This window comes from Enoplosus armatus, chromosome 16, assembly GCF_043641665.1.
Source record: "Enoplosus armatus isolate fEnoArm2 chromosome 16, fEnoArm2.hap1, whole genome shotgun sequence".
NCBI classification, from domain to species: domain Eukaryota; kingdom Metazoa; phylum Chordata; class Actinopteri; order Centrarchiformes; family Enoplosidae; genus Enoplosus; species Enoplosus armatus.
The window spans coordinates 11,054,857-11,082,376 of record NC_092195.1 but is presented as its reverse complement, the minus strand read 5'-3'; the positions used below and the strand labels follow the sequence as shown (position 1 = coordinate 11,082,376).

Genomic DNA, 27,520 nt, shown 5'->3' with positions numbered 1-27,520 from the left:
GTCCCCGAGCTGCTAACCCTTGTCCATCTTCCTGTGCTGTTGAAATCTTCCCCTCCTCCTCCTCCCTCATGTGTGTAACCCAGGATGAAGGTAAATATAGAGCAGCGCTGATGGGCCGGCTTGATCAGGAGAAACAGCTGTAAGAACTGGGCTCAGTGTGCCTCAAGATGTGGTGGTGTTTCTGTGTGTTGGTTCATGAGTATGCACAACTGGAGACGACTACTTTTACTACTACTACTGCTCACCTGTTTAAGGTGTCAGTTAGTAATGTGTGTGTCACGTTGTCATATAGCACCTATTACCCCCAATCCTGGATGTAGTGGAGATGTATGTACTGCGGTCTCAGTGGCATATTTGGCCTAATGAAATCTAGTTTGATAATCCATATTTTAAGGTTAGTGATAGTCCATTCAAAAAACCCTACCCAATTAAAAGGGAAAACTACAGTATAACATTGTGGTTCCCAACTTGGGGGACTCACCATGGGGTCCCCAAGATAAGTGTTTTGCCAGTTGAACACTTTTAAGGTGAACTTTAAGGTGGCAGCTGGGGGAAATGTTCGGTTTGCATTAGCAGTAACTTAATACAACTCTGATACGGCATTAAAGAGAGCGGAGGGGAAACAGTGAAGCTGATATCAGTAGGGTAAAATTACAATAATGCTACATTCATCGTTTCCTGTGAATCCCTTGTGCGTATTTGAATCCAGGGAAGGAGTTGCAGACTCCGCCACTAACAATAAAAACTACTATATAGAGAGTAACTACAGAATGTAAATACAGTGAATAGATATTGCTAAGAAATATCGAACATAGATATAAATAGATATACAGTATCAAAAACTGATTTCATGAAAATCTTAGGGATTATAACTGTGGAAGAAAATCTGCCAGTGTAGTGAGAATATTTCAATGTTTGATTCAAGTATCTAAAAAATCCTTGAAACAAGTTGCTTTCTATTGGAAACTGAAATTACTCTGTAACTGTAGCTTTCTCTCTTTTTAAAATATTTTTTAAGGATTTATTTACAGACAAAAATGCCTTGATACGATGGTGATGTTTAACCATGTTATGATAACAAAATTATGTATGTAAAATAAAAAAACATTCTGACTTATTTTTCAAATTTAGCGTCTTTGTCGAATACTGGACACCTTCATCTCTTCAGGCCTCTAAAAATCCTTCAAATTAAACAGTCTGAGAAGGACAACTGCTAGCAGCTCATGTCCACACTGAAACAGATATTGCTTCATTTTAAGGGGTCACGAGGTTAAAGGCTGGGAAACAGCGATACAGTAGAACAACTCTCACACTGAAAGATAAAAATGAATCTGGACAGAATCTCTTGTAACATTATTGGAAGTCACTGATGGGATAGATTAAAAGAGAAATGAAATATATTCTCCTTTCATGTCATGACCTCATGTTTCCACTCATACTTTCCAGAGACAGATATGGTTCTGAGGCTTTTAAATTGATATCTCTAAGTTGTCATTTCTTTATCTCGCCCACCTCATCGCCTTGTCTTCAGCCCCTCTCGTACTTGTGCTCCTTGCAGCTCCTGAGGCGGTGAGATGAAATATTGCCATGTTTGTTTAATAGCACATGACAAGGAACTGGAGTTACATATGGACAGATTGAATGACATAGCTGCAAGAAAATGAGCTGTCAGCAAGTCAGACATCATGACATGCAAGCTTTGGTGGACTTTGTCACATAGTGAAATCCTACACTCTGTTACAACTCATAAGTCATGGTGTGTACGACAGACTCCTTCAGGGGAGAGGCTGAAAATCTGATAAAGACCAGCTTCTTAAAAAAATACAGGTCCACTTATAATTCATTTTACTGGCTTAAAATCTCACTTTCTTGATCCAGTGATATTCCTACTGCAGAAAAACTAATGATGGCTTTGGGGACTTTTATTTAAATCTACCGACAAAGCTCAGGACTGAAAGTGTGCTGCAGTAAATCTTGATTTTGCACAATTTTTAAAATCTGATTTATTGGAAGTAATTTGAAAAGCCAAATGATAAACAAATTTCTGAATTTCCACCATGAAGAAATAGCAAACATGAGGTTTTATGATGGTAAGAATGCATGATAAATATGACATATAAATATATATTATATATAAGAGCATGATCAGGCACCATTCTCATTATCCATTCAATTTTATTCTAAAGTAGCAGACCACCCCACAATATTTTAAAGCCATTTCGCAGCATTTATTTGAGAGCCCCTCAGCCTTGGGAACAGTACACCATGTGGGATCAACTGATATGTAAACAGGATCTCAAGTGATTTCTAAGACTGATATTTATTATTTTGTATTATTTTTGATGCTTTGATACACTTAATTCAGTTACTTTTTGTTTTTCTTGATGCTTTTCATGTTTTGAATGTTTTGTCAGTGAGGAAATAAAGATAAACCTGACCTTGAACTTGAAAGGTTTGAATCATAATTTCCATATTATCAAGTTCTATATAAATTGGAAATTCCTACATGCTCTCGAAAACAGAATACAAGTATGCCACATTGATGCATAGTGTGAGGGCCAAGACTAACACTTTACAGGTCCAAAATGGACTGAGAAATCGTGATTTAAAATTGCATACATCCTACTCTTACATCACACTACCCAGAGGACCCAGAACTCCATGAACCTGAATGCCCCATTTGTGTGAATCTGACAGAAGGTTTGTCAAGAAATATGCACCTAAACAACTAAAATGCTAATGGCCTTAAGGTGGGTTCTATGTTTTTGACTTGTTGTCTTGAAGAGTGTTCCTGTCAAAATCTAGTTTTAGGACCTCAGTCATTTACATGTTGTGCTTACATGTTGCATTCCTAAATTAATCTGCGTTTAATCAAATTGCAACACAGTAAAATGGGGGCCAGGTTAATATTATGCAGCATAGACCAACTGTACACATAAAGTAGTGTGGGAGAAACGGGAAGTTAAATGATAAATCTTTTATGTTTGTCTTTTTGTCAACAAATCCCATGAAAAGACTAAAACCAACAACAAATTGATCTTATATCGTCTGTGTATCCAAAGTCTTATTCCTCTGAGCCTGTGAAGCGCCATTGTTGTCCTAAACCTATTAGAAACACATCAATGAGACATATTGTTGCACTGGGTGACATGACCATGGGCACTGTAGTTTATTTTGAGTCAATCCCACATACAGTATACTGTCCTCCTGCTGTAAATAGCCTACTCACTCGAGCACCACATGCGTATTAATCCATGGGTGAAAACAGTCCCCAACAAATACGCCATTTACTGCTTAATGTTTGCTAAAAACTACGTTGTTTTAGGAAGTTCCATAAGTTTAAAGTATATATTCATGACACGTTTTTAAAGATGTAAGTCTATAGGGAATGAATGGGCTTAGTGCTGAGAGACACAGACAAGCTGTAAAGTACTGAGAGATTAAATAACACATTGTTGGTTTATAGTCTTTTTATTACATATGTTGATGATAAGAGCATGTAGTATAATATAAATACAGAATAAGACCTATCCTTTGATAGGGGCCCAGCACTTAATTCTTGCCCTGGGGGTCTCCAGCAGGTTAATCCGCCCATGATCTCAACTTCGGCTGACATCTTACCCAGGAGGCAATGAATGTCTGTGTGTGTCTTAATATTACTTTTCTGAGGTGAAACACTATTTTACATGACATTGATCCGGTTTGACAACCCCATCACCTCTCATTTGTCCCCACGCTATCGACATCCATTCACATCCACGGTGCACGCCTCGACAGGAAGTGACGAATGTAGCCACGAGCGTGACGAACGGCTTGTTCGAAAATACAACAAGGAAGTGGCCGTTTATTGTAAAGGAAAATAATCACCGGATAAAACATCAACTCCAAATCGGGGGTCGCTTCGCTCGGTTGTTGGGTGTCGGGGGGGTAAAGTCACCGTGGACTTGCCCGAGAGCCCGTTTCTCATCGTCTCGAGGGATTCTGCTTTTAGCCAGCTAGCTAGCTAGCGATGAACTCGGACGTGGAATTTCACATCAGGCAGAATTATCCGTGGAACAAGCTCCCAGCTAATGTCAAACAGGTACTGTGTTTTAACATTTCCTCGGGGCAGGGTGACGGGGGAACACCGCGGTGTCCTGGGGGTGAACCTGTCAATGTCACCGCGGTGCTCTCTGCCATGCAGGCAGCTGTCAGGGTCGCACGACTCGCTAACCTCCTCTGCAGGAGCTTCACCATTCAGCCGGAGCCATGACTGACCATCATTACATTACAGCCATCGAAGCCAGGCTGCCTCTGCTTAACTTCACTGGCATCACATGACTGATTGTTTGATAGGTGGCGTCACATGATGTTAGCGCGTGGATGTCGCCTGAAAATACGGCATTCACACGTTTGTGCACGATGTGTAATAGACTTGTAATGTCGTGAAATATGAAGGATGCTTTACTATTAATAGTCTGCATAAATCCCTCCTCCTGCGTAACGTTGTGCCATTACGCCAACATGCATGTACATACAGTAGCTTTGAGCTGCCTGCATCCCCGTGCATCCACACCAAAGATGGATTACCAACCAGAAAAGTGGGCAGGGGCACCAGACCTCCAGGCTTATTGTGTGTCAACTGCTTTGTGCTAATATGGTTTAAATAACTATATATATAGTGTTCAAATCAGTGTTCCTCACTGTGTGGATGTCAGTTCCAGAGGCCAGAGATGCAGTGGCACTATAAACTGAGCCGTTGACCAGCTGTGACTGAATTTATGTACAGTGACTGTTAGCAAAAAAACGGTGAATCTTATAATGACACTTACAAATAAACTGAATTTAATGTGGATTGGTCACATCATGGCCGATACCTGATCAACTTACTAAGGTCAGTACTGGAGCCGATACAGTTCTGATGTATTTTGATTGGAAGTATGGACTACTAAAGCACAATATCAAGTGACACCATAAAGAGAGCCTTTATTACCTGACCTTGTCTTGGGAGCTTGTGTCAAAATGTAGTTTTAAGACCTTGATTGTTTCAGTTTTGTCTTTATATAGGCTATTGCATATTCCCAGATTGATGTGTTTTATCACATTACACACAGCAACTTGGGGCCAAATAGGGGAAAAATTATAGACATTGCACAGACAGTGGGATAAAAAGGGGCCCAGTAGCTAATTTTGCCCCCCAGCAAGTTAATCCAGCCATGGTCCTCACCTGTGTGTTGTGTTTTCTCCTCTGCAGAGTTTGGGGAACTCTCAGCGTGAGTATGAGAAGCATGTGCTGCTGTACAGCATCCGCAACCAGCTGCGATTCCGCAATAACCTAGGTGAGCATGTTTGTCCCTCACACCAGTGCTGAACATACACCTTGTACTGTAGGACACATCATGATTAGGCGTGAGATTAAAAGACAAAGAGCGAACAAATTCTCATGCATTCAATAGCTCAAGATTAAGGTTTCTGTAAATATGCAGAGGTAAAGGTGCATTTATCCCACCATTAAGATGGTGGGATAAATCTTATTATTTAGGCTGCATTAGCTCTAGCTAGGTGTATCTAAGAACTGGCAGCTTAACTCTTACACTTGTATGTGTATGAACAGGTAATGCAGCTTGAGTGAAATCGACACTATGAATAAGCCTACTTGTCTTCAATAACCAAGAAAGTGATGGTATTACCAGTTAAGTAATATGTCACTGAAAATAATGTGCAATAGTCTCTAGCTGTGTAATAATACACACTTTATGTAATCAATTGTATTACTTCCCTTGTGACCTTCTGGAGCTTGTTCAGGATCAATACTCCTTTTTTAACCTGACAGGTATAGATTGCATACTGTATGAACACCCACCCCTGTGTGTGACCTGACTGCTATATGTGTGTGTGTTTTATGGGCAGTGCGTCACGTGAGGAAGGATGAGCGCAAGTATTATGAGGAGCTCCTGAAGTACAGCCGGGACCACCTGATGCTGTACCCTTATCACCTGTCTGACATTATGGTCAAAGGGCTACGAGTCACTCCATTCTCATATTACATAGGAATCATGGAGGTAAGCAACTTCTGCTGGATTGCAGAACAGAGTAGGGAAGACGGGTGTTTGATGTGGGAAGGCATTATCTTCAACCACTTTTCTGTTATAATAATCTCAGTAAGCAGCTTCTCATACACCTGAGCATCTATCTTTGTACACACGGTATGTGAAAGCTCTGGCCGATTCAGTCGTCTAGCATTGCTTTCTTCTTAAACCCAAGACAATAACATGATGATTTCACAATTTCCTCTACGCTTTCTGAACAATGAGCTGGGTAAACTCAAAGGCACAGAGCAGGAATTCTTATTGTGCAGCAGCAAAGATTCTCTAATTGGTTTGGAAACATCCAGTCTCTCTTGATTTAGATTGAACAATGTCTACAATTTTGGCATCCCTGGAAACCACTACAGAACTGGCACTAAACAAAACAGGGAATCCAAGAACCCATTATAATAAGAAGGAGGAATAAGAAGAAGAAAGATCTGAGTTTTTTACAACTCCCTGCTGTCATGTGTTATGTGGTCTTCGTTACTTGGATAATTGAAACATTCCATATTATATAGTACACCTGAATACATCTACTAAAAAGGTATCCCTTTGTGCAGCTACACCATTATGGTATAGTCAATATGTATAGAGGAGAAACCTGTGTATGTACGTGACTAGCATGAGTGAGTCATGCACTTGGAATTACATGTCATTTACATGTAAAAAAAGAGGTGAAAGTTGTAACATAGCATACATTACCTCTCCATTGAGTGAGTGTATTTAATTATAAGATACATTCAGTTAGTCTATAAGATATTATGCCGTTTTAGAAGAGCATGTGGTGTAATGTATTTCCTACGTTGATAGACTTGGCGTCTGTCAGGCACTAGGTGTCAGTGTCTAGTGAAGCCTCATGTAGCAGCTCAGGTAGACACACGGAGTACTGATCCCAGGACAAACGCACCCAGAGAAATCTTTGCTGTTTGCTCTGCAGTCGGTTTGGGCTTGGTCTGCATGACGGCTCACTCTCACTGATAAAGCTCAGTCTGTTGCTTGAGGCCGCCACTGCCCGGTTCACAGGGAAGTAGTTTGTCGGAGACCTGCTGTGTTCTCCTTGACTTCTGACATTCTCACTTCGATTACAAAGTATGTTGCTTGTGAAAAAAAATCCATGCTACATATAATAATTATGATTTCTTAATGAAAGTAATGCACCTGTAATGTAGTTACTTTGCACACGAAGCTGATTACAGTTATATTTATTGTGTAATTTCTTTGCATAATGCCCTCAGGTGTATTTCCATTACTCCACACCCCTGTGTGTTTACACAGAAAATGTGTATGCAGGTGCTAGCTGCCACATTTGATTATTCCACATTCAGCATACTTCCCATTTCATCAGAACAGATGTCACTAACATGCCCAGTGTTGTTTCGTATGACTTAACTCATAAACCTGAATAAAGACGAACCATTTAGTTTTCATACATAAAAAAGGCTTCACCCACTTTCCAATGCGTGCAAAACTAAACTTGACTGAGCTTTAATTGTGGCCACTAAATTGCCGAAGGCTATGTCATATTCTGATAATCCGTCTTAAGCACTTAATGAAAATGGGGAGTAGAAATTAGCACACCGCCCAGATCTGCTAATCCTGTTATTAATCAGAGGCAGGGGGACATAGAAAGGGGGATAGGAAAAATGAGTTTAATTCTTCTTTTCCCTGTCTCCTTTCTCCTTTCTTTTTTTGCACCTCCAGGATATTATGAACAGCGAGAAGAGTTACGACTCCTTGCCCAACTTCACTGCTGCTGACTGTGAGTTTTTTTCACCCGTTTTCTCAGGTTCCCCCTCCTCTCCCACACTGTTGAAATGATTTTACTGGGGTTCTGTGTACCTCCCACTCCTGCTCTCTCTGGTCTCTTTTTTTCTTTTTTTCTTTTTTTCTCCATCTTTCCCAGTTCTTGTTTTTAAAGGGCTGTCTGTGTTTGAGGTGGTAGAACAGTCACAGTGAAAAGATGCAAAGTTTTCAGGAAGCGTAGAGATTTTCATAAGGGTCATGAGGTCATTGGAGGGCTACTTTAAACTTTTAACTGAAGATCTTCAAGGGATATATATATGTGTATATATATACATAAAGCTTCTCAATTGTTAGTGATCTGCTTTTCTGTGTTTTATATCATTATGAAATGAATATCTTTGGGTTTTTGACTGTTGGTCGGACAAAACAAGCCATTTGAAGACGTCACCATTAGCTTAAGAAACTGTGAGGGGCATCTTTTTTTACTTTTTTTTTATTGACCAAACACTTAATTGGGAAAATAATTTCCAGATTAATTTGCTTTTAACAACATAAAGTACATTTTATGACTTTGGCTTAATTTCTGAAGAAAATCTAAATGTTTTTTAGGGAGTTGGGTTATTTGTTGTTGTATGTTGATAAAGATGAAGATTGGCACCTGGATGCCAGCCTTCTGGCAGTTGTAGCATATGTCTGTTGTTTATACAGTTTTCTTCACAGATGCATCTGTTTTTTCAAGTGTTGTTGATTTGCTTCTGTGTTGTGGAGGTATGATTTATGATTTTTCCTGGAAAGCCCACTACCACGTCCCTCCAAACAAATCCCACACTGGTTTTGAGGGTTTATAAGACAAATGGTTTTCCAAACCTCGGCCTGTCACGATAACTACTTTTGTTGGATGATACATTGTCCCAGGAACAATTGCGATACATGATATTATTTCCATTTTAAGACCATATTATGCCACTGATGCAATGATAATATAAGAGTATAATAATGCAAGTATTCCAATTCAAAGAGCAATGAACTTTTAATCTAAAGAATATATTCAGACATTGGAATTGGAATGTGAAAAAAATATTCAAATATCCTTAATAAATGGTTGTGTTTTAGATTAGTTTTTAGGTTAGTTGTATAGCCACTTTCTGTTGCCACTATTTTTAAACAAAGTCAACATGCCGCCTTGTTCATGTTAATGGGCTCTCCTCTCTCATTCAGTTCAAACCCAAAATGTTCCCACGCCGGGCTGTGGAGTGTGGCTTTGAAACCATCTGGACTTATTCTTCCAAACTTTTTGGCTTCAATTATGCAGTTGTCGGAAAAAACACCTATTAGCCTTGAGTAACACATTATCATCACTATCACTTCACCTGGTTCGCTGTTGCTTTGTGTGTGTGAGTGAGAGAAGGAGCTGCCTGAGCCCCGTCCATGGTGAAACTGCGAAACAGAGAGCAGGCGGGAGGACAGAAGCAGCGCGACCAGAACTGACAGCAAAACGTGTCTCAGCATTGTGTTTTTTTCTGTTCATTTGAGTTAGGCGCTGTGAAAATATGCTTATAATGGAAGGGAAAACCCTGCTGCTTATCATATTGGCTAAAATGTTGGTGACATTCTTATGTAAACAAACATGCAGGTAAACACAACGGGCAATATCAAGGTCAGCAAAAATGATCAAGGTTATGTCCATTTAACGTAATTGTTGTCACAGGCCTAAACCCACTGACTAGTGTTACTAATAAACATGAAACATTTCTTTGTATTTCCATAACCAAACCACAGCACTGGCCAAGTGGTTTTTGGATTGACTCTTTTAAATCCCTTTTCATGGTGAATCAAAACCGTCTGCTTTCTGATGTGTTACTGCATCACTGAGGAGCTGCGTTCCTCAGAAATGATCGCAAAACCAGATTCAGATTGCATCAAAGCTGAAAGTCAAGTATGGGGTCAGTTGTAGCGTTCTTCGACTTTCTGCTGTCGAGTGAAACGGGCTTTGGCATTGGCCTGTGAGTGATGGAGTCCTGGCAGTACAGGACCTTCACGCTGTGGAGACAGAAGGCTGCCAGCAGGCTGCCGAGCTCGCAGGGGCCTCTCTCCTCTAATCTCCCTGGAGGAGCTTTGGAAGTGTGTCATGCAGAAGTGGGTGGATGGAGAGGCAGTGAGAGTGAGTGAGAGAGAGTTTTTTACGTGGGCGGATGTTTGTGTGTTGTGTCTGTGTGTCTGTGAAACAGCTTGATGCGCATGTAGCATTCTGCTGCGTTAGGAGGCCGGAATGCGAACATCCCTTACTGGTCCCTGTTTGCGTTGGCAGTCGTTCCAACATATTTTTTTTGCTCTGCCCTTTCCAGGCCTGTGCACCATAGAGGAGGTGACACGGTGGGATTTGGGGCCAAGATTTGCATACTTATCCGCTATACAGGCCATAAAACTTTTGTTATGTGGCCCAGAATTTATGTGTTGATTTAATTGCAGATAAAAATGCATGCACACGCTCACTCTTATTATTTTCAGAGAACCCTCTGTGTATGTTGGTAGATGGATTAGTAGTGCTAGTAGTGTTAGCTTTTGTGTGTGTGCGTGTGTGTGTGTCTCAAGGGTTTGTCTCAGAGAGGGTGTGTAGGTATTTGTGTGGACATACTCCCTCAGCAGAGTTTGGATGAGTCACTGTTGCCACTCGTAAAAAAAACCCCAACTTCTTTCTCCGAAGTAACTCTCCAATATGAAGTTGGAAATATCCAGAAAAACTCATTCTCAAACTTTGCTTGTTGCTGTAATTGTGTCTCATTTTTTTTGCAAAGCCTCAGAGGCTGTAATTGAAAAATGCCGGAGACTTTTTTCAAGGTTCAAGGTACATTTATTAGTCATTCTGCAACACAGGGCTGCACAATGAAATTCACGTTGTAGTGCCCGTCACGCTACACACACAGAACACACATACAAATACCCCAAATCAGAAAAGAATAAAAATAAAAACAATATATATACGGTTACTTGTGTACATATATTATACAAAGGTAGTGGTATAATAATGTGCAAAACCAGCATAACAGAAAATTTCATGTCATTTATTTGTGGGGGAGTGGATGGAGGATAAGGTGGAGTTGAGGAGTCTCACAGCCTGAGGAAAGAAGCAGCTCTGTAGTCTGGTGGTTCGGCAGCAGATACTTCTATACCGCTTGCCAGGCGGCAGCAGGGTGAACAGGCTGTGGCTGCGGTGGGTGTTGCCTCTTAGTGTCCTTTGGGCTCTGTGCAGATACCTCCCCTCACCGATATCACTGATGCTCTGTCGATGGGTACCAATGATGTTCTGGGCGGGTTTAATCACCCGCTGCAGAGCCCTCCTGTCCAGGGCCGTGCACATCCCATGCCAGTTTGTAGTGTTTCCACTCAGATGCTTTCTATTGCTCCTCTGTAAACGTTTCCTTTAGAAATGTTGCAGCTTGCAGCAAATACAAGTTTTACTTACTTGCTTAACTTTTCATCCCACAGGTCTGCGGCTGCTTGGCATTGGGAGAAACCAGTACATTGACCTGATGAACCAATGCAGGTCTTCCAAAGTAAGACGTTGTTGTTTAGCCTTTTTAAATGATCATTTATAGAACAAAACCTCATACGTTAAACTGGCACTGTTCAACTGACAACTGACAAACTGACAGCAGACAAACTGACAGCACATGCAGTGTAAAATGCATATGGGAATACTGAATATTAAATCCAGCTATATCTCCCCTGATTGGCTGGCCAGCAACAAACTGCATAGCAATGCCCAATATGCTGACATATCCTCATAAATGTAACTATAATAGACATAAAATGTAGCTCACTCAAGCTCAAACACTATTAACAAAAAAATCATGTTTTGTAAATTTTTATGTAAATATTTTTCCACCATCAGCACTTGACAGCCATCTCTATCAGATTTTAGTGACTAGATCTCACCTCACCTGCTTCCCCATTTGTCTCCTTTGTCAGAAATTCTTCCGCAGGAAGTCAGCGCGGGACCTGCTGCCGTCCAAACCAGTGGAAATCTCTGTGGAGCCATGGTGGGTGGCGCAGACAGGCTACATCACTGAGGATGATATCAGGGTGAGATAAGAGCTTTGCTTCTTGTGTTTTTTTCTATGTTCCAGTTTAATTTGATAATAATAATGTGTTTAGATATTTCATTTTGAATGGGGGCTGGGCAGGCTGGGATGGATAATACACTGATACGATGGGAGGGGAGAGGACAACATGAACATTTTTGGTAAAATGAGAATGATGTGTTTTTTACTCTGAGCTTTCATTGAAATTCTTACATGTTACCCACCAAACTACAATTGTTCATCCTGTGAGCCCCTGCACTGCATGTGGAGATCTCACCTGACTAAAAATAAATACCTGCCACGTTCCCAACAGTTCTTCTGCCTTCCACAAGAAAAAAAAAAGGAAAAGCGTCTAGGAATGCACGCAGTTATAATAAGCAAATGTATTCATCCTCCCAGAGACTGCACTACCGCTGTTGTTCACTGGAGGTGATTTTTGACATCGGTGGAAACAAACCCACATGTACAAGTATGCTCTAATGCTGCGTGTGTGTTGTGTGTAATTACAGATCTGTTCTCCAGCAGAGAAGAAAGCCATTGATAAGATGATAGATTCTGGTCCTCAGCTGGCTGGATCAATGGAGTACAATGTGGTCTTAAGTGAGTATCTGTCACATGTTATGTTCCCATTTAAAACAACTGTATCTGCATGCATCAAAGACACGATGGGTTTATAAATGACGTTTACTCCCCGTTTTATCCTATTAATAAAACTTTAATACCTTTTAATACTGTATGTCTATTTAGCAAGAACTGCCAAAATTCTACAAAATATATATTTTTTCTAATTTATTTACCTCTAGAAAAACTGTAATTCTTTAAGCAAACTTAAGTTCAGTGCAGTTGGCTGTCTAATTCACTGGTAAACGTGTTTTTAGATGTGGATTCTGTGTTTATAGTTTTGATGTAATGACATACAAGAAACTGTTTTCACCCTCAGTCTGGTAAAAAGAAAAGATAAATTCCTTCAAATTTAAATCAAACCACTACGATACAAACCACTTGTATCAACTGGAGGGTAAAGTTAGGCCAAAGTTAGTAGTGGTGTTGGAGACATGTTGCTAATATTCTGTCCCCGTCATGTCTGTGAATTGAAACACCACTTTACCACCTTTAACTTCACATCCTTACTTTGAGATAGCTCAAGATATTGCACAAAGCATTTCAGAATGGATTGCTTCACCTTTTTCCAAATTTGATCTGGTCCAATCTCCTCTTGCATTTTGTCCCACCCATCCTGTGCTTCCTGTTTCAACAGGAATTGTGGAACAAGTTGCCTCCAAAGGGCTGTTTAGTTATGACTTCACAATCCTTGTGCAACCGCATTTTTAGATGTAATATTATTTGATATATTTGCTGTTTAAACAGTATATTAGTGCAGAAAGGATCATAGAAAAGTGCGAAAGCAGTTGGGGACAAAAAGAGTAGTTTGAAACTCTGATGGATTTATTGGTTTGACTTTTTATATCTGCCTACTGGTACATATACACATCTAAAGCTTCAGCGTTTTTCAGAAAACTGGGATTTTAAAATACAATACAAGAAAATATTTTTCCTCCTTGATATTCAGCTAGCAAGGGGCAAAAGTAAAGTCACTGACACTAATGTTGCAGATGGTCTCAACGGTGTGCTGTTGTGAATTTAAAAGATGAAGCGCAGGGACTGAGGTTGTGTCCATGCAGTTTAAATGTTAATTAGAGAACAGTTTGACAGTGATGAACCTCTGCCACCGGAGTGCTGGCGATTGAGTGGGAACAAATACAATTAAATACAGGAGACGCAGGGCAATGTGAATATAAGTAGCTGCTTTAATGAGATGTCATTGGCTCAAATTCTTTCCACCACTCTGAATGTACAATGCTCTGTTCTACGCAGAAACTGGATTGTTTGATTTTTTTTTTCTGTACGTGGCAACAACAATGGATATTATACCAAGTATGTCAATTATTATTATTATTGTATGTTTGTTTTTGTTACTCCAGGCTTGTACAACCGGGGCTTCATCTACTTGGATGTTCCCATATCTGATGACAGCTGCATCTCAGGTACATCAGTGTGTGTGTGTGTGTGTGTGTTTGTGTGGTGTGTTTAAACATCCTGCTATTATCCTCCCCTAAGTGATTACCTTGACTAAACACTGGAAGCATTATGGGTAATGGACTCGCACTGATCTGAAACGATGTCTAATAGTGCCGTTACAGATACATACAGTATTTCAAAAGAAGGTAGTAAAAAGTATGTGGAAATGTTTGCACAGTTGTTCGTCAATGTGTCTTTCAGTGCCCCCGCTGGAAGGCTTTGTCATGAATCGCGTCCAGGGCGATTACTTTGAAACGCTTCTCTACAAAATCTTTGTGTCCATTGATGAGCAGACAAACGTAGCAGAGGTAGGCTTCACAAACCTGCTGTGCTCATTGAATGTAATGTGACCTTGTGTGTGTGTGTTTATTGATCAACCTTTCCAACCGAGTCCTATTTTTTTTTTGTCTTGCTCTCTACTTATCCTTCCTCCCCCCGCGCCTCTCAGCTGGCGAGCGTGTTGGAGATTGACTTGGACTTGGTGAAGGTGGGTATCCACTCGCTGCAGAATGTGTGAGTCATATTGTAATGTATAGACCAAAGTACTGTTTTTCACAAGGGGAAGGAAAAATGGTGGATCTTGGGAATATGTCCCCGATTTCAAAATTGACACTGACAAAATGGAGGGGTAATTTTCTCTGGTTCCACTGAGATTTTGAAGAGATGCTTTTCTTTTTCCTCTCAGTATGCTTGAAGACACACAGTGTAGCAGTAGAAAGAAATAAAGTGAACAGAGTTTTTCATTATTTGATGTTTTAGGGCCAAATATTGAGATTTAAGTTTCAAATCTGAGAGATTAAAACCATTTTTCAGTAATATTCAGTTTCTTTGAATTTGCTTTCCGGGGATATGCTATTATTAAATTTGAGTGCTGGCAATTTGTTGTATAAATATATATTATATCATTTTATTACAGTAGTTCATCATGACATTGCTGTCTCTTTTGTTGTTGTTGGCATTTCAAAACAGAAACAGCATGCAAAGGGTTGAGAGAGGAAAGGATATTATGTAGCCTAGCAAGCAGATTTTTCTGCACAATTTGGCTGTTTCATTCTGGATGCAGACTCACAGAGACGTACACCTGAGAGCCAGACTGTGACACACACACACACACACACACACACACACACACACACACACACACACACACACACATACACACATTGTTTCAGGTTAGATCCATCATGCCCCATGACTCTACCAGAGGGCTGAGCAGCACCATTCCAGTTGAATTGGTGCTCGAGTTTGACCCAGTTTTCCCCAGTTTCCTATTCACTCTCCATCAGACACGGAGCCAAACTCTCAGTGTTATGACCTCCAGTGTGAAGAGCTGAACTCCCCAGTCCCTTTGCCTCATCTCGTTCTTGCTGCTGAAAAGCAGCACTTAAGAGAAGTGGTTGAAGGCAGCGGTTGCAGCTATTCTCCAGGAGAAACCCTGTAACTTCAATGATTGTGACGTCTGTGAGGTGTCCTTTGTGCAGAACTTTTCCCATCGTGACTCAAGTTTAACTTTCTCTTGTGTAATGACTACCTCATGGCCTGAGTCACTTGAAAAAAAAAAGTCCTCGCTGTGCTTCTTTTGGTATGATAAGGGGGTGGCTAAGAGTCGACCTTAGCTCACACCTCTGGGGCATGAAGGTGTAGAAAGCAATCAAGCCCACCATACTTGACTGAGGTGCCCTGTTCAGTCTGAATAAAAGATTTAACGACAGAGCTACTTGATGACTGTATACATTAAGGAAGTAATGAAAAAATCAGCCAACAGTTTAGTGGAAAGTTCACAGCGTTACCTTTTTTATTCCTTTTTTTTAGTCAGTTTGAGTCACCATACATCGAATAATTACATTTTATTGTAGATTCTGTTGGGGATTAAAAGAGCATCACCCTCAAGAGTATTCAGGTAGTTTTTAGACTCTTTTAGACCCTCACAAGTCAACATTGATGTCAGTAGAATTTGACCATGTGATAGAAAAGCAATCTCCTTATAACCAGTGAACCAAGTCTATCAAAGTGGTTAAGTGTTTTGGACTATTCATCCATCCATCCTTCACATTACATAGATAGTACAGAAATGGTCAACCTTACTTGTTAAGGTAGCTGTTTATCACAGTGTGAAATATTAAAACAGCTATTAAATTATACATTCACCCCCAAAACACTTTAAAGAACATCTTTTTTGTTTTGATAATGTATTCTTTTAATTCCTGTGCATGCCTGACTAAACGTAACAATGTAGTGTTATTTTCACCTCGGCTTGTATTTCTGTAGGAGAAAATCTGTGAAAAAAACGTCAACACTAGGTTGAGCATAAGGTTTTGGCATCAACTCCTTTGATTAAAAGAGTGCCACTCATTCACACCAGCAATCATGCAGGAAGCAATCGACTATAAAAGGGAAAAACGACCATTTTTTTCCAGTGACAGTCTCAAGTGGTGCAATTCATGTTTTCTCTCTTTTTTTACATTCCCTTATCATTTCTCTTTCTCATCTTCCTAAAGTCTAACACACCTCAGTACTAAAGGTCCAGGTGACAAGCCACAGGTTGATGATATACAGTATTACAGTGAAAGAGTAATTTAATACTAATCAAAGTAATCAAACATCTTTTCACTGTGTTTTCACTGTTTTATCAGAATGCAGTCTCCATGTACTGTCGCCTCGGCTTCGCTGTAAAGAAAGGTCAGGTGTTCAGCTCAGACCAGCTCCACCCCACCTGGAAGAACGCTCCGTCTGTCAACAGGCTCAAGTATGTGCTGGTTGTACAGGCAGCCAATATCAACCATGTCTGGACTTTACTGTCTGTAATGGCAGTGTTGCCACGTGTTGAACCATGTTTGTCCCATTAACTTGCATTATTCTACATTTTTAGGAGGAATGTTAGAAACACTGAAGGAACCTTTTTCTTAATGATTCAACCTTTTACACACTAGTATGTTATGTGGGACGGAAATGAGCAGCATTCATTCGTTCACCTACATCCACCTCATAAATCCTTTACGCTCACAATCAGGAAAAATGAATTTCTCTAAATGTTTAAATATTTAAATGAACTCAGCTTCAGAACTTAAAGAACCACTACTTTTGGTTTGATTGTGGTGACAGTGCTCTTTCTTTCAATCACCGTGGCTCTGTCCTCTGTATTAGGAGCACCATGGACCCTCAGAAGATGCTGCTGTCCTGGGAGCAGGGCAGTCCTGTCATGGAGGGAGGCTCCTCAGCCACCGACACCGACACCACCAGTCTGGAAGACCAAGGTCTGTCTGGCCACAGACATATACACAAATGTTGCAGTGTATGCAAATAAACACACATCCTAATGTATGCACACAAAGCACCTTGTGAATGTTACCGCCAAAGTTTTGAATAAGAAGTGTTAATTAATCCCATAGAAAGCACAGTCATGCTTCTGAAAGTCATTCTCACATTAATAGGTGTTTGTTTAAAATGGTCTTATTTTTGGTCTAATTTTAAATTTGTTATGCATGTTAAGCAACTGTTAGGTTGCTCAGACTAATAAATTGGATATTATCAAAGTGGCTGTTCATCAACCACATTTACTTGTTAATAATGAATTAAAATTAGACTATTCGAGAAAGAGACCTGGTCCTTGTAAACACATTTCATTTTCAGAAAATCACAAGTTCATATCCTCAATTCAAGAATGATGCAGTTGTGCTATTACAGCTATTGTTATATATATTTTTCTGTGTCTCTGCAGCAGACACAGCCAGCGTAAGCAGCCTGAGCATTCCGGCCGCACCCACAAAGAGGATTGCCTTCCTCTTCGACTCCACCCTTACAGCCTTCCTCATGATGGGAAACCTGTCTCCGGTTAGTGACAGGATGTGGACATGAGAACACAAACACACACACAGATTCTCAATGTTAAAAGCATTCGACTGTATGTCTTGATTCCTCTGTGTCCTTCTATTAGAACCTGAAGAGTCATGCAGTGACCATGTTTGAGGTGGGTAAGCTGTCTGATGAGACTCTGGACAGCTTCCTGGCTGAGTTGGAGAAGGTGAGACCAGCAAGGGAAACAAGAAAAATAAATGTGCCAGTGTGTTAAGTAAAGCCTCTGCCATGAAACACCACAGGATACTGAATCGATATTGTACACGCTCACAGGTACACCACATACATGCACACAAACACTTATTTCCTGGTGTCTGTGTCTCCAGGTGGAGAGCACAGCAGAGGGCGAGGCCCAGCGCTACTTTGATCATGCTCTGACCCTGAAAAATACCATTCTCTTCCTGCGTTACAACAAAGAACTCACTCAGGACCAAGGACCTGATATCCCAAATATAGGTAATTACACAGTTATACCCTCTTTGTCATTCTGCAAGATCCAGACATAATACACCTGCTCATGTTGATACATGTGGTAAATAGGCAGTAAGATTTGTTTTTGTGTGTTATTATGCAGCTGGCATGCTTGTTTTGGTTTTAAGTTCTCACTGCCGTCCCAGTATCAACAGAAAGCTAGTAGAATAGAAACTCATATTGTCTGCACACAGTACCCTCTGTGCTCCGTCTGTGCTTTCTGTTTTGTTAGTTTCCTGTCAACAGTTGACATCATCTGTGATACAAATGCAGCCATCATTTTGTAATCGTTTCAAAATCACTTTCAAATCTGCACATATCAACCAGACTGATAACGTGAGAGGCGGGAGGTGGCTGTGCAGAGTGAACTTGGTGAAACGAGTTTTCATCTTGGCTCTATTATTGAAAAGATATTCTGAGGTTTCAGTGCCACAATACAGCAAACAACTACTGTAAATGACTTCCATTCAACTACTTCAACTTGTTCTGCAGTCGTCAATAAGTAATGAAGCATTTAAAAGTTATTTTCATGTGAAAGTTCTAGATGAGGATGGAAAATCACGGGCATACTACTGTATGAACTCTGTATGAAGAGAAAAGCTGTATGTTCCACTCGTGTCTCTAGGGGGAGCAGTGAGTGAGTCCTCCAACGATGACAAAACAAATCTCTGAGTTTCCATGTAGCTACTATTGTGCCACCAGATGCTGTTTGTTTGGTTTGGCCGTGTGCCTCCCCTCTGATTGTCTTATCTCTCAGTCATCCTCAGCTGCTGCTTCAGGCGTCTGCTGAGAAGCGAGCGCACTGGGCGCCTGCTGGCTGAAGCTAAACTAAGCCCACAATGATACCAGAGTCTAGTAATGATCCTGATGATTTTTTCATTTATGAAGTGAGGAAAATGTATCTTGCGAGAGAGACTAGAGTCTTTTTTGCTGTGACTCAGTGCAGCTCCACGTAGTAGTAGAAAGTTTAATTATGACTGAATGTCCGACACGGAGACCTCTCTTTATTGAATAAATATAGACAGTTCCTTGACCTGTTTGACTGATTTTCAGTCAGTTCTTTGCACCTGCGAAACTCAATTCTGGTACTGATTTACCTGTAATCATCCCTCTCAGCAGTTCTCTCTATTGCTTACCTCTTAGATTTATATCTAGGAGAGAAGAGGTCATTATTAAATCCAAGAATGCCAGGTTGACATTTGTGTCCTTTGAGAGGACGTTCTTTACAAGTCGCCTTGGAGAGAACACTCTTTTGAACACCACGGCGATAAAGAAGGAAAGAAAGAAAGAAAGAATCTTTACTGTGCGTTCTGGATGTGATTCACTGCTCTTCAACCCAAGTTAATGTGTGATGCATCCAAACTTAGCAGATGAAGCTCCAGGATCTTTATTTGCCCTTCTTCCTCTGCTTCTTTTCATGTAAAGGAGAATTTTCGACATTTTGGGAAATAACGCTTATCGCTTTCTTGCTTAGAGTTAGATGAGAAGATGGATACTACTCTCATATCTGTCTGATAATATAAGGCTATAGCCAGCAGCTGCTTAGCTGAGCTTAGCATAAAGACTGGAAACAGCAGGAAACAGCTAGCCAAAATGTTACACTATTGCTTCAAGAAATGTACTTTATTCATGCACTTACTTCAGTCACGTCATATAAGGCACAAGAATACAAACTACATGTGTACACCAAATCACTTGCACTTTGTTCCCAGCCTATTTTGTATAGAAGTTGTGAATGTTCCTGGTTTTTCCCTCAACTAGGTTTCCCCTTGGACATGTTGCGCTGTGAGAGCCTGCTGGGTCTGGACCAGGCCACCTGCAGCCGCGTCCTCAACAAGAACTACAAGCTGCTGGTCTCCATGGCGCCGCTCAGCAACGAGATCAGGCCCATCAGCAGCTGCACGCCTCAGGTATGCCGCCTGGAGGGAGGGAGAGCAGAGGGGATACTGTGTGGCGGGCCGGGACGTTGGATCAAATGTTGCCTGTGTTAAGAGTTGTGTGTTTGAGTTTTAGTCGACAGTTTGTGCGTGTGTGTGCTCTGTTTGGCTGTGTTTGCCCTCTTGCGGTGTGTGTGCACTTGTGTCCCTGGAGTGATTTGTGAGTGTGTGTGTGTGCTTTGTGGACGCTCAGCCTGCAGTTGCCCCCAACAGCAAAACTACACAAAGAGAGAGAGAGAGAGCGAGAGAGAGAGGAAGAGAGGCGAGACTCATGAGTAATTCCTCTTCCTGGCCACACTCCAGCTTTGTAGCAGAGCTCAGAGAGACAGAGGGAAAGAAGTTAAACTCTTGCTGTGCCATTCACGCTGCTGTTTATTCTTGCACTGCTGGGACTCAACGAAGTGGAAATCAGTGAATTCTCTCTTTGTTTTCTGCTCACATCTCTAATAGCAGCTTCAGTTCTGCTCCTCTGACAGAAGAAGACAATTATTCTCCTTTGTCTCTGTTACCTTTCTGTTCATGTGAAGTGTGTGTTTATGTAAGAAATGAAATATCTGATAATTTGTACATGTGTATGCATTAGTTCTGCTCCCGTACACTTACATATGTGTGCATGTTTGTTTCTCCCTGCAGCACATTGGGCCGGCCATCCCTGAGGTGAGCTCCATCTGGTTCAAGCTGTACCTGTACCATGTGACGGGCCAAGGCCCGCCGTCTCTGCTGCTCTCCAAAGGCTCCAGGCTCCGCAAACTGCCCGACATATTCCAGGTCAGCCCAAACTAATAATTAATCAAGTGTAGGTGCACGGTTGAGTAAGTAAATGTACGCTGATACAGATGCTGTACAGGAAAAAAGAAATGCCTTTGAAGTCAGATAAGAAAAGCCCCACGGGTGATAAGAAAAATAATACTCTGAGCCCGATCAAGGACGTGATTGGACACTTTTTCATTCCTCTTTGACACCTGCCCTTTTCTATCTTGACCTTGCTGTTTCAGTTGGAGGAACAGGTAATCAGAGCACTGGAGGTAACATTCAAGGCCATTTCCTTCATCCCCATCAACCTTCGTTTCTTAGCAAAGCACCTGGTGCATCGCAATCATACCACACGGTGCACCTGCATTTTACTCCTCCAAGGCTTCCCAGTGATCTTGGGATTTTTTTAAACTATCCTGGGAATGTGAGAGAGGGGACAAAAGAGAATTTTATGCAGTAAATAAATTCTCAGGAGAGGACAGTTAATATCATACAAATGGGTCACTTTATGGGAACACAGCAGAATGCATTTTTCTGTCTTCACACTTTAACTGTAGTAACAATCAATCCACTTTCAGAGCTGAAAATAATTAACAAAACAGAAAAGAATGAGACCTTAACTTCATGGATAAGCTCTGACTCAGTTCAAAAAATAAAATAAAAGTAAAATCATGTAATATCAGCAGTGGGTCGGAGGTTTAATTATTTTAATCGGTTATTGTTTGGTGAACTGATGGTTGACAAGTTGACGTGTCGGTATGAGCGGAGGAGTGATGTTTCCTCTCCTTCAACTTTCACTCAGATTAAACCACTTCTAATAAACAGTAGTTATACTGTGAATATGTTTTACATGTTGAAACTTATAAATGTTATTACTGTCGTAGAGGACAGAGGTACTGAAACATTCCTTTGTTTATCCTTCCTTTGGCTGTTATTTGTTTCTGTGTATTTTTCCTGCTAACTTGTGTCTTTAAGAGCCTTTAAGTTTTATGAAGAGCTCTATATTATATGAAGAGCACTGTTCTTATTCTTCATCATCACTCAGTACGGTGATTGATGAGCTGTCTCGTGATGCTGTATACCATCACACCACAGTCCTGATGGTTTCACTGACTAGCAGCTGTGGAAGAATCCTTTGTTGACACGTTTTTCTCTGTTCAGGCCTACGACAGGTTGCTGATCACTTCCTGGGGTCACGACCCCGGAGTCGTCCCCACATCCAACGTGCTGACCATGCTCAACGATGCCCTCACACACTCTGCTGTGCTCATCCAGGTAAACACACATATGAGCTCCAATTTTACACTGAGGTTGTTTCAAGAAGTTGTTGTTGTTTTTGGTTTAATTGCTTCATCTAATGTTATGTATCTACTCTTTGTGTGTTTTCAGTAATAACATATTTGGTGCCAAGTCTCACTGTGTGGATATATAAACTGTACTGTGTGTGTGTGTAACCCTCAGGGTCATGGTATGCACGGTCATGGAGAAACAGTTCACATCCCGTTCCCCTTTGATGAGGAAGATCTGAAAGGAGGTGAGTTATTATATGTGGATAAAAACTATTAAATAACTTAATAATTGACATCATGCAGACTCTATGTTATGCTAATACATGTGCTCATGATAAGCCGACATAGAACAGAAATAATTCACTCAATCAGAGTAATTCAGTCCAAGTCTTAAAGCTACATTTATATTCAAAGTACTGAGTCATACAAAAAATATAAAAACAAAACATGAAAAGTGAATATTGCACTTTTTTTAATGGATGTTTACCTAATTGGCAAAGAAGGTGATGCTAAAATAAAGGGGAGAAATTTGTTAAAATAAACAAAACAAAAATCTCCAAACCGCAGGGGATCAGTATTCTTCTTCTAATCTTAGTAATGCACAATCTGGAGTTGATCCATTAGACAGGAATGGCAGACTTTGTCATTCGCTTCCTGTTGCTGTTCACATTTCTTGACTTCAGGGAGGTAGAAGCTGCACTTTTCTTGGGTATAAAGCAGGATGAACTTATTAACTGACAATATTCTAATTACTAGTAATATCAATATTAGTATATTGTCACTGCCATGTTGTGTGTAAATGATTAACATAACCTCAGTCACGCTGTGCTCCTTTTGACTGGTGACTCAAATATTCAGTTTTAGGCTTTGAGGATTTTAACTCGTCAAACATCATAAAAAGGATTTGAATCCTCTGAAATCCTTTTCTTTGTGAATTTGTGTGTCAAGCTTAACACTGAAGTCTCATCCCCCCCGATACATTTGCTTTCAGAATATTACATCCTCTGGAGAAACAGGTTTTATATGAATGCCATGCTATGGAGATATTAATAGTATCTCTGGAGTCCTGTTAATCACTTTGAGTGCTGCACTTGAACCATTGTTTGTGTTGTCTCTCTCTCTCCTCGCTGTGCAGAGTTCTCCTACTCCAACATGTGTACACACAAGGCGCTGCAGAAGCTGAAGGAGCAAGTGGACCTGGAGCACCAGTGTGGCTACATCACCATGCTCAACTCCAACAACCGGCACCGTCGCAGGGCCAGCGACAGTGCTGAGTGCAGAGGTAGGGGCGCTAACACACACACACTCCTTTCTGACTTTGTGAGCATTTGAGAGACACGACGTATAGTTGAATTAGTAACAATGTCCTTGCCTCTGATTGCCATTAGCACTGATGGTGCAAATTGGATAAAGATTGCTCACAGTCCAGTTTAATTATGCTGTTTGTCTGCATAATTGTGCACCTTCTTGTGATAGCCTTTGCTAATGGACGTGGATCGAACAGTATTAGCCTTTACTTTGAGATTTACTGATTGAATCTTGCTGACGTAAGCGTTTACAGATTTTTGTTTAACATAGATATTCAACAGTGCCCAGTGTGTTTTAATTGACAGACCTCTGAAATTTATCCAGCAAAAGGACAATTATTCAAAAAGTTGTGCTTTTAATGAACCTTCTTAACTGAAGGGCATTCAAGCTATAATCTAGCTGTGATCAGTTTCCCAGAAACAACCTTTTTATGCCTTGATGCTGATGGAGATTTGTTGCTTTTCTTCAAGGGGACACCCATTTAGGTGGAGGCCTGGACACCAACGGCAGCACTGAGTCCTTTGAACTTGTGACAGAAGAAAACAACGGGGAGGGCAAAGTAAAGACAGAAAGTATGTCTACTTTTTTGGTTTATATATTTTATTATTAGAATATCTTCAAGAAACTTTACTGAATCGGATGTTTGAGAGTTCAAAAGAGACTGTAAAGATGCTGAAGAGGTGGGTAAATTCTGACAAAGGTCCCACGTCGGATTCAAAACCAGCATGTCCGTGTTAATGGTACGTGTCTCGTGTTGTAATGCATGTTATCCCCATCCCTTCTCCCCCTTCCGAATCCCTTCCTTTCAGCCCTTTCATCTGAGGATGAGTGGGTCCCTCTTGAACTGTGCTTCGGCATGCCCCTCTTCAGCTCTGAGCTCAACCGCAAAGTGTGTCGAAAAATCGCCTCGCACAAACTGTGCGGCAACGAAAGGTAAAAAATAAAAACCTCACACAGCATGCTCAAAAATTTCACTTTTGTTTAAAACACTGAGAAAAGTGTAAAGACGTGTGTTGTAGCAATGAGAGACGTTAGCTTTGTTGTCGTTTCAGCCTTCAAGAGCTACTTCACTCAAGCCGAAAGCTATCGCTGAAGGTGTTGAGCTTCGTTCAGTCATTCCAGGTAAAAACACTCTGCTGTCTCTTCAGGTTGCCTCTTGAGAATACTCCCAGAAAAGAAAAGAAAGGAATAGAAAAGAAAAGAAAGGAAAAGAAAGGAAAAGAAATAACAATGTCCAGTGGAAATATCAGCAGTGGGAGATTTCATTTTACAGATTGAGTCTGTTCGAATAATCAAGAATCAAGATCAAGACTGATTAATAATTTATAAAGATGTATTTTATAGAATTGTTGGTTTAATCTGGTTTGGTGTATACAAGGCCTCCTCCACTTCAAATGTCAAGTCAGGCAGTGAGCCACAAGAGGCTGTGCTTTTAGGACACTGAAGGTTTTTAGTCTCAGTGTGAAGCACAATGTGGGGAGAAACCATGAATTAGTTGATAATAAGATAATGAGATATTTCAGCTGTGATCTTGAGAAAAGATTGCTTCACATGAGAAAACAAACCAATTAAATCTTTCATTTGGAATAACTGGCTAAAAGATTAAATATGAGCAGCACTAAAGTGTTTTGTTTTTTTAATCTTGAGATAATGAGATAATTAAATCATAAATTTGATATAACGGGATTAAAACAATTATCAGTGACCATGACTGCTCTTGGCAGCTATTTCATTAAACCTCTTGTTTTGGATCAGTATAGGTTAAATAGTACAAATCAGTTTCAAAAACTTTATTTAGTCGGCATCTTAATACATTTTGTCAAACCCATAAATATGTTGTAATAATGAGATGTCCCACAGACTGTTTAAGAATAGACTTCTAGATGAACATAGTAAACATGAAGCAGTGTGTTCTGTGCATGTTGTGTGCTGGACGTCATAGGAGAAACCAAAGAAAGACAACAAACAAAACAAAAATGCAAGACAATTATGATTGTTGAAATTGAGTGCAGTGACGCAGGGGTTGTGTGAGAGACAGGTTGAGATAAAAATTAGGTATGCTGTTGATTTGCAGATGTTGTGGAGTATGTGAGGATGTGGGTTTCAGTCTGTGAGGGTGAAGAGAGTGAGGGGAAATAAACAAGACAATATTAAGCTGAAGGGAAATTTTGGCAGAAAAACAATTTAATAGAAAGGTGAAGGCCATGGTAAAAATGTAGTTTTCATTGAAATTTGAACATCCTGTCTCTTTTGTGTGCAGTCTGCCCTGTCACAGACCCTGCAGATCGAGCCTCTTGACCCTATCTGCACATTTTATACACACATTTCCAGCCACTTGAGTTCGTGTTTGGAGAGGCTGGATTTTTTATAAAGCGTCCACAGACAGGAACCATTCTATCTAGCCTTTCCTGACTGAGAAACGTATCCTTGTCCCACATGTCTCCCGCTCTGCCTGTTGTTCTGACCTGTGACATTTGCTCTGTGTTGGCAGGACGCCATCCAGTCCTCTGACCTGGACAGTGGCGTGTCAAACCCTCTCAGTCAGCCCCCGGCGGAGTCCGGTGTCCCCCTGCCCGCCCTCAACCTCCTCTTCAAGGACGGGCAGCTGAAGGAGTGGAGCGGGCGGGCCCCTCCTCCTCTGGACATCTCTGCTCTGCAGAAGGACCAACCCACATAAGCCACCCCCCCCCTCCCCGAAACTTCTACATTTGGTCACGAGGAAATTACTATTTGAGGTCCAACCCTGCGTCTTCATATCCGATCACAAGGAAGCACTCTCATTCAGAAGCCTCGCCCTCTTGTCCATCAGTGTTCAGTCATGGGAAAATTAGCCCCGCCAGCACTTATCTACTGTATGAGGAATCGTCCTTCTGACAGTGTTGCCAACACTAGTTCGAACCCCCCCTCGCTGTTCCCCTCTGTGATTCCTCGTATTCGTAGCAAGGCAGTGTTATCTGTTGAAGTGGTGCTATTTTCACAGTATATAACAGTGATGCAGGTAAACGGCATATAACCTGGAAAACCATTTCACTGGAAACATGAGCGCTGTCCTCCACTGACCCCCACCCCACCCCCCTTCAATCAATGGATGTTTTGTGATTCTCGAGAGCGGAGTGTAAAATGGTTGATATTGTATAGATGTTCCAAAAATGACCCACAAAATAAACAAAGTGTTGAACAGACTTCTTCAGGAATCATTTGACAATATGCATAATCTAGGACCAAGTCTTTGGACTGGACTCTAAATACAGACCCCGCTGCCTCCCCGTGTTGTCTCATGTTAAGTGATCTGATGCATGATACTGTTGCACAACTTGTACCATAAAAAGAAATACTTTCCTCTTTACTTGTAATCAATATTGGGGGCATTTATTATTTGCACTGTGCAAGATTTCTCCAAACCTGTGGATGAAGTCATGTAAATCTTTTTTTTTTTTAATCGTTGGATCTCTTGTAAATTTTAGAGCTCACGTTTACCACAAGAACGTTGTTTCCTCTTGGAAACTCAGACAGGTTAGAAATTGACTGGGCATCAGAGAAACTGCTGTTCTTTTTATCCTTTGTTATCATTCTTTCTCAGTACAAGAGAACACCAAAGACCATTTTCTTTTCCTGTATAATGCTCTTTATCTTCTGTTTTACTGTCCTTCCTTTTTATTTTGCTGCCTTAATACTGACAACCAATCAAAAAGTACCAGGTCTTTGAAATCGTCAAATCTCTGGGTTTGATTTGCTTATGTTTAGTTTTTTTGCCTTTTAGTTTTTTTCAAATGATTGATGTGCATTTGGATGAGTGTATATAATCAATAAAAGCAACAACATTGGGTCACAAACTACCAACCATCAGCCCTGTTCAAGAATTCGACAAGATTAACCGAGTGTACCTAATTGCATAGAACGGGAACAGTCGGGTCTGTGTGTTTGACCCAGGCCTG

At 40.8% G+C, this 27,520-nt stretch overlaps 1 protein-coding gene across 1 annotated transcript; it reads left to right on the top strand.

Moving 5' to 3' along the window:
• Positions 1-4,009: 4,009 nt before the first annotated feature.
• On the top strand, positions 4,010-26,767 carry fam91a1 (family with sequence similarity 91 member A1). The gene is made up of 24 exons (XM_070921569.1): positions 4,010-4,081; positions 5,234-5,318; positions 5,890-6,041; positions 7,770-7,827; positions 11,298-11,365; positions 11,781-11,894; positions 12,403-12,493; positions 13,876-13,938; positions 14,174-14,280; positions 14,421-14,459; positions 16,606-16,718; positions 17,117-17,226; positions 17,691-17,803; positions 17,907-17,993; positions 18,154-18,283; positions 20,060-20,208; positions 20,869-21,003; positions 22,150-22,263; positions 22,450-22,522; positions 23,413-23,559; positions 24,056-24,157; positions 24,395-24,518; positions 24,638-24,707; positions 26,077-26,767. The coding sequence occupies exons 1-24, from the start codon at positions 4,010-4,012 to the stop codon at positions 26,260-26,262; spliced, it is 2,502 nt and encodes an 833-aa protein (XP_070777670.1). The 3' UTR covers positions 26,263-26,767.
• Positions 26,768-27,520: the final 753 nt, after the last annotated feature.